General features: G+C 41.6%; 1 protein-coding gene across 1 annotated transcript; it reads right to left on the reverse strand.

Moving 5' to 3' along the window:
* Positions 1–8,680: 8,680 nt before the first annotated feature.
* On the reverse strand, positions 8,681–10,862 carry LOC138680977 (interleukin-17F-like). The gene is made up of 3 exons (XM_069768162.1): positions 10,601–10,862; positions 9,676–9,878; positions 8,681–9,054 (listed from the first exon to the last, which is right to left on the reverse strand). Exons 1-3 carry the CDS (start codon positions 10,625–10,627, stop codon positions 8,814–8,816), a joined length of 471 nt encoding a protein of 156 aa, XP_069624263.1. The 5' UTR covers positions 10,628–10,862; the 3' UTR covers positions 8,681–8,813.
* Between the last annotated feature and the right edge of the window lie 1,082 nt (positions 10,863–11,944).

Consider the following 11,944-nt stretch of genomic DNA (forward strand, 5'->3'; position numbering starts at 1 on the left):
TAGCAGGATCATCCTGTTGATATGGTGGTGGAGGAGGAGAAGAAAGAGCAGGATGCAAAATAAAAAAAACATCTTGAAGGGTATACCCATGTTTTAATGGGAAGGGGTGCATGGTAATAGGCCAGAAAAAAAACAATAACACTGGTGTTGAAAAATCCAGGCCAATCCAACCCTTCTCATAATACACTAGCGGGCAGGCCAGGATCTCAAAAGTATATAGAGACAGTTCACGCCACGTGTTTAGCTTGGATACCCAACAGTTGTAAGGCACCGAGGAATCATAGAGGATGCTTGTACGGCCGGCAAGCTACTCCTTCAGCATCTTCCACAACTTTTCCCTCCTTGTCAGAGTACCCCGTGCATCAAAGCAATGGAAGGGTCTGATAAAACTGTCCCAAACCTTTGATAGCGTTCCCCTGCCTCTGCTGCATCTGGTGTGTACCGTAGTTTAGCATCACATATGAATACAAAATAAGATAAGAAAAGGGTGAAGGACTGAAAAAGATGGTTCTACACCAAATAAGTATGAATACATCGAGAGAAAAGGGCATGGGTGACCACAAATAACAAATAAGTTACACTGTACTTTGGTAAATGACCTTATGACTGTTCTTTAATTTGATGCTTAACCCTTAGTCTGCGACACTATGCATGCTTTATATCCTATATAGATTTACTCGTAGCAGAATAATTATGCTATATATCATTCCTCTGCCACACTGATCATTTGTGTACACTTTGTATTTGCATTTATGTTAGTTCAATACCTTCATCATTCATGGCTAATTTTATGATCATTTGCTTTTAATGTTAACTCAAGAAAAATCATTTTTTACCTATATACTTATTCATTATTTATGGTCACACGATATGCATCTGGTGTGTGTCTCGCTAGTCTCCACTCCTTGGTTGTCTAAGAACTGTGACCTCTGCTGCCAACATTGTCAGATGGGAATTTTTTAATTATTCTTCAACTAGGGACTCCTGGTACAGCAACATGTTATTAGACCTCTCCACCATGGAAAGTAAAGATGGAAAGTTATCCTTGTAGCGTGGGTCTAGAAGTGTGTCCAATCAGTAATTGGTGTTGGCCAAAATGCGTACAATGCAAGGATAATGGGAAAGGCTTCCCGCTCCACTAGGAAGATGACTGTCCATCTTGTCCTCCTCGTCTTCAGGCCATCCATTCTGAACAAATGGGATGAAGGTGGTTTAGGTAGGTCTCTCTGTAGTGCAGGCAACCAGCTCCTGTTCCACCTCTTCCTCATTATCCCGAATCCGCGCTGAGAAGATGAGGTAAGGCTGTGCTGTGTAGCATCACCCTGTATAGTTTTTTGCTCCATCTCAATTTGCTCTGCCTGAAAAGCCTTCTCTTTAATTGTGAGCACCGAGCTTTTCAGTAGACAGAAAGCGGCATTGTTATGCCAATTATGGTGCCATAACCTCAACCTCTTGGTCAAGTCCTTAATGTTTTGGAGAACCACACAGATGTCAGACACCCATGCCCACTCATCAGCTCTTATGTGCGGAGGCTGACCGGAACACCAACGGGCATGCTGCAGCTGGTATTCAACTACTGCCCTCTGTTGCTCAAAAAGCCTTGCCAACATATGTAAGGTTGAGTTAAAATGTGTGGTGACATCGCATACCAGTCAGTGAGCTGGAAGTTGCAAACGCTGCTGCAGCAGAACCACTAAGTTGAGCACGTGGGCCAGGCATGGCACGTGTGCAAGGATGCCAAGCTTCAGAGCCGCCACCAGGTTACAGCAATTGCCACACATGACCATGCCTGATTGTGGTTCCAGGGTGAAAACCACAGATCTGTCACCTAAGCAGATTAGTTTCAGCAGAGCCTGTAGCCGCTTGCCCAAGGCAGTGCTTCAGTGCTTCCAGTTTGCGACTAATGTTGACTAGTGATGAGCGAGTATACTCGTTGCTCGAGTTTTCCTGAGCACACTCGGGTGGTCTCTGAGTATTTGTTAGTGTTCGGAGATTTAGCTTTCATCGCGACAGCTGAATGATTTACAGCTACTAGACAGCTTGATTACATGTGGGGGTTGCCTGGTTGCTAGGGAATCCCCACATGTGTTCAAGCTGTCTAGTAGCCACAAATCATGCTGCTGAGGTGATGAAAACTTAATCTCCGAACAGTTACAAATACTCGGAGACCCCCCCGAGCGTGCTCGGGAAAACCCGAGCAACGAGTACACTTGCTCATCACTAATGTTGATGTTTCAGAGATGGAGGGTGAGGAGGAGGAAGAGGAGGTGCAAGAACTGCTGTAAAACATGAGGGAAACACAGATTGAACAAGGGCCTGCAATCCTTGGTGCTGGTAGCACGTCTTCTGTCCCAAGGTCCAACTGGGTCCCGGCTTCTACATTGTCCACCCATTGTGCCATAAGGGAAATGTAGCATCCCTGGCCACAAGCACTTGTTCATGTGTCCATGGTTAAGTGAATCTTCCCAGTAACTGCGTTGTCTCCAAACACAGACAGCCCCCTCATGCCCTCTCCCACTCCCACCTTCTCTGCTCCTCCTTACTGCAGGCGACATCTCTCCAAATCCTGGTCCTCCTCATCACATCCCCACAGTCACTTCTACCTTTCATCCATGATCCATCACAAATTTCTGCAACCTTTCTAACCCTTTACCCATTCACCCAGGTCCTGCTCACCCCAGTCTCTCTAATAGGAGCTCCATATAACGCTCGCTCTGTCTACAACAAACTTTCATACATCCACGATCTTTTCATGGCAAAATCTCCTTCCTTGGCATCACTGAAACCTGCCTCACCCCTCTGAACCAATCTCTCCAACTGCACTTTCTTATGGTGGATTCCATCTTTCTCACACATGCAACACACCAGCAACAAGCATGGTGGAGTAGTTTTTTTTTTCCTGTTGTATTGTATTCAAAAGTCCGGCTACTGACCCCCATCTGATGAACTGAAGAGCTGAGAACCCATGCAGAGTTGAGACAGAAGATATAATATCTGTGATTGAAGATTAAGACAATGCAGGGACAAAGATCTGAGGTGTAAGTGAAGCCAATGCTCATATGATTTATATATATACTGCAAATATTTTCATTGGTTATGGCTATTAAACTGCAGTGCATACTTCATGTCTCCCCTTCCTGATGCTGTTGATTGCCCACCCACCTAGACTGATTGACAGCTCTTCAGTGCCCCTCCTCCCTGCCGCTACTGAGCTGGCACACTGCTCAGTACAAACTGCAGCTGTCAAGTACTCTGGGTGGGTAGACAGAGACTAAATACATTTGGATTCATGAGCTCTCTCATTCTTTATCTGGGCTCATAAAATGCCAATTGTCAAGGATACACAGCCAGGGGAGTAACGCAATTCTCACCACTGTTAACACTTTGTCATAGATGACACCAGAGAGAGCACCAAGATCCCATCACTGCCATGAGCTGGTCAGGGGAACGCAACTCCAATCATCAAGACAATTAATCAGTTGATGAGTGACAAGACCCATTTCTTCTGATACATGTTGGCACCAATGACACGGCAAGGAAGGACCTACCGACAATCTGCAAGGACTTTGAAGAGTTGGGGAAGAAAGTAAAGGAACTGGATGCACAGGTAGTTTTTTCTTCTATCCTTCCAGTAGATGGGCATGGCACCAGGAGATGGAACAGGATCCTTGATGCAAACAACTGGCTAAGACGATTGTGCAGACAACAAGGATTCGGATTCCTGGACCACGGTGTGAATTACTTGTACGATGGACTCCTCGCCAGAGACGGACTACACCTCAACAAACCTGGGAAACACACATTCGCCAGAAGACTCGCTACACTCATCAGGAGGGCGTTAAACTAGAAGAAGAGGGGACGGGAAGAAAAACATTAGACTCGAACAAAGACGACCCAGGAAAACATACTCAGAAGGGAGGTAAGAACATTTCTAAAACAATCCACAGTGAGGAGATTGGAACAAAACAAAATCCTCTAAACTGCATGCTCGCAAACGCCAGAAGCCTGACAAACAAGATGGAAGAACTAGAAGCAGAAATATCTACAGGTACCTTTGACATAGTGGGAATAACCGAGACATGGTTAGATGAAAGCTATGACTGGGCAGTTAACTTACAGGGTTACAGTCTGTTTAGAAAGGATCGTAAAAATCGGAGAGGAGGAGGGGTTTGTCTCTATGTAAAGTCTTGTCTAAAGTCCACTTTAAGGGAGGATATTAGCGAAGGGAATGAGGATGTCGAGTCCATATGGGTTGAAATTCATGGAGGGAAAAATGGTAACAAAATTCTCATTGGGGTCTGTTACAAACCCCCAAATATAACAGAAACCATGGAAAGTCTACTTCTAAAGCAGATAGATGAAGCTGCAACCCATAATGAGGTCCTGGTTATGGGGGACTTTAACTACCCGGATATTAACTGGGAAACAGAAACCTGTGAAACCCATAAAGGCAACAGGTTTCTGCTAATAACCAAGAAAAATTATCTTTCACAATTGGTGCAGAATCCAACCAGAGGAGCAGCACTTTTAGACCTAATACTATCTAATAGACCTGACAGAATAACAAATCTGCAGGTGGTTGGGCATTTAGGAAATAGCGACCACAATATTGTGCAGTTTCACCTGTCTTTCACTAGGGGGACTTGTCAGGGAGTCACAAAAACATTGAACTTTAGGAAGGCAAAGTTTGAACAGCTCAGAGATGCCCTTAATCTGGTAGACTGGGACAATATCCTCAGAAATGAGAATACAGATAATAAATGGGAAATGTTTAAGAACATCCTAAATAGGCAGTGTAAGCGGTTTATACCTTGTGGGAATAAAAGGACTAGAAATAGGAAAAACCCAATGTGGCTAAACAAAGAAGTAAGGCAGGCAATTAACAGTAAAAAGAAAGCATTTGCACTACTAAAGCAGGATGGCACCACTGAAGCTCTAAAAAACTATAGGGAGAAAAATACTTTATCTAAAAAACTAATTAAAGCTGCCAAAAAGGAAACAGAGAAGCACATTGCTAAGGAGAGTAAAACTAATCCCAAACTGTTCTTCAACTATATCAATAGTAAAAGAATAAAAACTGAAAATGTAGGCCCCTTAAAAAATAGTGAGGAAAGAATGGTTGTAGATGACGAGGAAAAAGCTAACATATTAAACACCTTCTTCTCCACAGTATTCACGGTGGAAAAAGAAATGCTAGGTGAAATCCCAAGAAACAATGAAAACCCTATATTAAGAGTCACCAATCTAACCCAAGAAGAGGTGCGAAACCGGCTAAATAAGATTAAAATAGATAAATCTCCAGGTCCGGATGGCATACACCCACGAGTACTAAGAGAACTAAGTAATGTAATAGATAAACCATTATTTCTTATTTTTAGGGACTCTATAGCGACAGGGTCTGTTCCGCAGGACTGGCGCATAGCAAATGTGGTGCCAATATTCAAAAAGGGCTCTAAAAGTGAACCTGGAAATTATAGGCCAGTAAGTCTAACCTCTATTGTTGGTAAAATATTTGAAGGGTTTCTGAGGGATGTTATTCTGGATTATCTCAATGAGAATAACTGTTTAACTCCATATCAGCATGGGTTTATGAGAAATCGCTCCTGTCAAACCAATCTAATCAGTTTTTATGAAGAGGTAAGCTATAGACTGGACCACGGTGAGTCATTGGACGTGGTATATCTCGATTTTTCCAAAGCGTTTGATACCGTGCCGCACAAGAGGTTGGTACACAAAATGAGAATGCTTGGTCTGGGGGAAAATGTGTGTAAATGGGTTAGTAACTGGCTTAGTGATAGAAAGCAGAGGGTGGTTATAAATGGTATAGTCTCTAACTGGGTCGCTGTGACCAGTGGGGTACCGCAGGGGTCAGTATTGGGACCTGTTCTCTTCAACATATTCATTAATGATCTGGTAGAAGGTTTACACAGTAAAATATCGATATTTGCAGATGATACAAAACTATGTAAAGCAGTTAATACAAGAGAAGATAGTATTCTGCTACAGATGGATCTGGATAAGTTGGAAACTTGGGCTGAAAGGTGGCAGATGAGGTTTAACAATGATAAATGTAAGGTTATACACATGGGAAGAGGGAATCAATATCACCATTACACACTGAACGGGAAACCACTGGGTAAATCTGACAGGGAGAAGGACTTGGGGATCCTAGTTAATGATAAACTTACCTGGAGCAGCCAGTGCCAGGCAGCAGCTGCCAAGGCAAACAGGATCATGGGGTGCATTAAAAGAGGTCTGGATACACATGATGAGAGCATTATACTGCCTCTGTACAAATCCCTAGTTAGACCGCACATGGAGTACTGTGTCCAGTTTTGGGCACCGGTGCTCAGGAAGGATATAATGGAACTAGAGAGAGTACAAAGGAGGGCAACAAAATTAATAAAGGGGATGGGAGAACTACAATACCCAGATAGATTAGCGAAATTAGGATTATTTAGTCTAGAAAAAAGACGACTGAGGGGCGATCTAATAACCATGTATAAGTATATAAGGGGACAATACAAATATCTCGCTGAGGATCTATTTATACCAAGGAAGGTGACGGGCACAAGGGGGCATTCTTTGCGTCTGGAGGAGAGAAGGTTTTTCCACCAACATAGAAGAGGATTCTTTACTGTTAGGGCAGTGAGAATCTGGAATTGCTTGCCTGAGGAGGTGGTGATGGCGAACTCAGTCGAGGGGTTCAAGAGAGGCCTGGATGTCTTCCTGGAGCAGAACAATATTGTATCATACAATTATTAGGTTCTGTAGAAGGACGTAGATCTGGGGATTTATTATGATGGAATATAGGCTGAACTGGATGGACAAATGTCTTTTTTCGGCCTTACTAACTATGTTACTATGTTACTATGTAAGACCGCGGCTGCTTCCACTATTCAGCTGGTTATTGGAGAACTAACAGTGAGCGTATGGTACATATACCTCTAATTTCAATGCTTGGAATATATGTATATATCCCCCTAAGGCTTCTTTCACACTTCAGTTGTTTGGCGTCAGTCACTTCCGACATAGTGACGGATCGATGGATCCGTCACAATTGTTCAGAAAACGGTTCTAACGGATCCGTTTTTTTGACGGATCCGTTACTTGGGGGTTGTCTGGGAAAAGAATCTACTTTTTGAGCATGCGCAATTGAAAAAGTGGATTGGGGCGACGGATCCGCCGAAATGATGGTCGCGACGGATCCGTCGCCCATAGGCGGCCATTCTATGGAATGGCGGACGCGACGGATCCGTCACGATCCGCCATTTCGGCGTTGATCAAAAAACGTTATAATGTCCGTCTATGTCTAGATGACGTCCGCCAAATTTCGACGGATCCATCGCATGGCGGATGGAACGGACGACCATCCGTCACAATCCGTCGCTAATGCAAGTCTATGGGAAAATAACGGATCCATAAAAAAAAGACGGATCCGTTATTTGAGGAAAATGGCGGTTTTAGACTGACACCAAACAACTGAAGTGTGAAAGAGGCCTTATGGTCACTGCCAGCTCTACAGTAATAAGAGAACTACTAGCTGCCACCAACAATCGTTTATGCAGGCTGACACCTGTTACCGAAAGTGTGTGGCTTCAGAGATGCGGTTTACAGAACAAGAGGAACAGGGTTACTAAGCTTATATATTTAATCCAGAAAGGTAGGCATTGTTCATATAAGTATACAAAGATGATACAAACTAGGAACAAACAATACGATAAATAAAATCACAAAAAATAAAAAGGTATAGCGAAAGAGAATTACTAAACCTAGTCATGGAAATGGCTCAGAGCTTAGCAGAGGGAAATGGACACAACCAAAGCGAATTATGTCTTCCAAGGACTGACAAATGACCCAGAGCCAAATAATGCTTTTTTTATTAGCTTAAAGTTACGCCCAAAAACCTCTGCTTGATAAACTCATGTGGGGGCGGATTGTGGGATGTGATGGGTCTGTTAGAATTTTAGAAGATCCCCAACTTACAGGATATACAGGATATCTTTGCCCCTGAAGTTTTCAGGTGGTAGATATTGACAATGTTTTTCGTATCATGATTGTTTGTTAAATTGAGATAAACATGGCCTGGATCACATAATCTGTCAGAATGTTATTAAGTTGGAGGGGTTCTAGTCACCCCATGGCAAGTTGAGTGAATGCATTCTGTTCGTCCCTGTGCTACGACACCAAAAATATCTCTTTAGTCCAATTTTACTTTGATGAGAGGAAGAGTTAACTTTGTGTAAATGAATTGTCTATTTTGGTATCTGATTTCCAGAATTGATTTTCCTGTCTTAATTACCTGGACACTGCAGGGGGCCGCAGCTTCAATGGAGCTGAAGTGTTCGCCATCTCTCATTTGCCTTCTTTAAAATAGACCATGTGTTCCCTTGCTATAATTAGCTTTCTCTCTTTCCCATATATTACATATGAAGGGTGTCATATCCCTCCTTGGACATGTTTTATGGATTTTAATTTTTCTTTGTGACACAAATATTTAAGGGGCATTTTTTTTTTACAAACCCATTCAGTAACCAGTCCACACTTTCTCTTTATACCTTACGTTTTATTATTGTTCTTTTGCATATAAGAATAAATACATTATATCACAGGTCAATTCCACATAAAAGTATAAATATATAAATAAATAAAAAAATGTAAAAATTAAATATCGGTTAAGAATTTACAACCAGAATACTTGCACTTAACCAGTGCTATGTAAATTTTTTTGTCGAAATTTGCATAAAACTTGCTACATATGATGAACACGATAGATGTGTGTCTTCCTCTAGTGCCGGAGCTGGAGCCTCTCATCATTTTAGCTGCTCATGGATGATGGGTCGTAGACAGGTGCAGCCCACGGTCACCATCTTTTTCTCCAGTTTGAAGACGGGGACGCATCCTTTTATCTCACGGAGAAGGACGAAGATCTCTTGTCTAATGGGGACGGAATTTAGGTTGGGAACCACATTTCCGTTGGCATCCACGCATCCGGCCATCTCACACTTGGCTTCAGCAATGACAATAGGGTGCCGGTTGATATCTCTGTCATAGCTAAGGGAAGAAAAATAAGAAACGGCAATTTAACTTTAGCTAAACTACAATATATACAATATATGTGAAGTAATAATAAAAGGGCTTCTAGATTCAAGCCAATGGCCATTGTATCATGTGGCTGATATGGAATCCCTGGGGAAAGGGGGCAGGATAAGTTGGCTCTGTTACGGGATCTGACGTAGGGATCGCCTCTCTATAAATCATACCCAAAAGAGTGCAAGGGACTGACTCAAGGGGCAAACAAGCACAATATCCCCCTATGTAAGTATTACCGAACGCCATGACCCCCTCACCACTATTTTCACTCCTGATTAAAGGTTCACCTTCATCACTACCTTTGTCTGGTATGTGGTTCCCCTTTATGTGGAATATCAGATCTCTGGCAATACTATCCAATTTATTTGCTCAAGAATATGCTGTTAGCTGCTGTTTATATTACTATTACCCCGCAATGAGCGGGGGCGGGGCTTCTGGAATAGTCTAGGGCTGTCTGAATGCTAGTTACACCCCTGCTTAGTGCAATATTTTTCAATACTGTGTTCATGTATCACAATATGTAACATAACATTACATCTTATATATAAAGCCTATCTGATGATATTGGGGAATGCGCATTACCTGTACTCCCATGGAGAGGTGGAGCGCTTATTCACATCCCCACTCATGAGCATGGAGTCCTGTCCCGTCAAGTTCAGGCTGACTTTCACTGTAGTCGGGAGCTTTGTGATGGGAGGACAGACTCCTTTCTTGGGATGATGAAGATCCAGACACTGGACGGACATCAAGGTGGTGACTCCGAGGAGAAGCAAAAGGGCTGAGAACTGAATGTGAGAAGTATATTAGGCCACAATGTGCAGCATAATTATATATGAATTTAATTCAATGTACTGATTATGAGAATGACTAAGATAGCGAGAAAGAGAGCCAGATACATAATAGATAGATAATAGATAGATAATAGGTAGATGGTAGATAGATAGATAGATAGATAGATAGATAAATAGATAGATAATAGATAAATAATAGAAAGATAATAGATAGATAGATAATAGATAGATAGATAGATAGATAGATAGATAGATAATAGATAGATAATTTTTAATAGATAGATAATGGTTATATGTATGATAGATAATAGATAGATAATAGAAAGATAGATAATTAATAGATAGATAGACAGATATATTTGAGTACATTGTGTATTAATCAAAAATAAGAAAAATAATATATAATAGATAAAAATGCGGTAATGCTAAAAAATATCACTAAATAATAATCCTCTAAAACAATCATAACTTATTAATGATATACAATAAAATATAAAACATAAAATAGCAATAAACAATAATAGTATGAATAATAGTGTTTATATTAAAACAAAAGTAATCATCTAAATCATAGAAAATAATATAAATATTATTAAGATAAAAAATGAATAAAATTAAATCTAGCACCAATTTTTTTACAAATAAAATTCCTCGTCAGTATATAGTGGCCCCGCACTTGGTTGCGGCACATTAGAGGCAGCCGGTGGGATTCTTACCTTGCGGGGTGCAGTCAGGATGTCCATGGTGCTGCTGTGTTCTGCTCGCCGGCTGTTGCTGGGCTGGAGCAGGTGAGTGCTGTGAGCTGCTCGATCTTCCCCTCTACATTATATACAGAGCACGCCATTGAGATCTGGTTCAGCCTGTGGTTTCAGTGTGGAGCGGTTTCCTTTGTGACATTTTTGCACTAAACCAGGTTGGTGTCTAGTAGGAAAGTGTTATCAGAAATCATAGATGGTGAGAAGCTTCCTGAGCTGGAATCTGCTGATATTTAACCCCCTCCGGGAGTCCAGGGTGAGGACTTCAGTAACAGATTTGCATATTGACAATACGTCACAGTGGAAGCAGGTTGTGGTTTTCTGTAATGAGGCTTTCTACTTATTGATGTGCTGCGCGTCCGGCCGCACGTCGGGTGTTTCTATGTATCACTATTTCTGATGCCACCTGACATCTCATTCTCTCTGCATTTGATTATCCAATTTCCAGAAATATCAGTTAGGCTGGAGTCACACACAACATATAAAAAATCGGTCCATTTTACACGGACGAGAATCGCAGAAATGTTCCCTGAGCAGTGATCCGTATGTCCTCCGTGTGCAGTGCGAGGATGCGATTTTCTCACATGTAAGCATCCGTGTGACATTCGCATGGTGAGATATTCTCGCCGGCTTGCAAAATGGACATATAATGGATCCATGGCCTCAAATATTCGTGAAAACATATACACAGTCTATATATATATATATATATATATATATATAAATAAAATATGTATATGTATATATGTCAGTGAGACACACATATATACAGTGGGGCAAAAAAGTATTTAGTCAGTCAGCAATAGTGCAAGTTCCACCACTTAAAAAGATGAGAGGCGTCTGTAATTTACATCATAGGTAGACCTCAACTATGGGAGACAAACTCAGAAAAAAAAATCCAGAAAATCACATTGTCTGTTTTTTTATCATTTTTTTTGCATATTATGGTGGAAAATAAGTATTTGGTCAGAAACAAACAATCAAGATTTCAGGCTCTCACAGACCTGTAACTTCTTCTTTAAGAGTCTCCTCTTTCCTCCACTCATTACCTGTAGTAATGGCACCTGATTAAACTTGTTATCAGTATAAAAAGACACCTTTGCACACCCTCAAACAGTCTGACTCCAAACTCCACTATGGTGAAGACCAAAGAGCTGTCAAAGGACACCAGAAACAAAATTGTAGCCCTGCGCCAGGCTGGGAAGACTGAATCTGCAATAGCCAACCAGCTTGGAGTGAAGAAATCAACAGTGGGAGCAATAATTAGAAAATGGAAGACATACAAGACCAATGATAATCTCCCTC

Source organism: Ranitomeya imitator, chromosome 5 (assembly GCF_032444005.1).
Source record: "Ranitomeya imitator isolate aRanImi1 chromosome 5, aRanImi1.pri, whole genome shotgun sequence".
Lineage (NCBI taxonomy): Eukaryota > Metazoa > Chordata > Amphibia > Anura > Dendrobatidae > Ranitomeya > Ranitomeya imitator.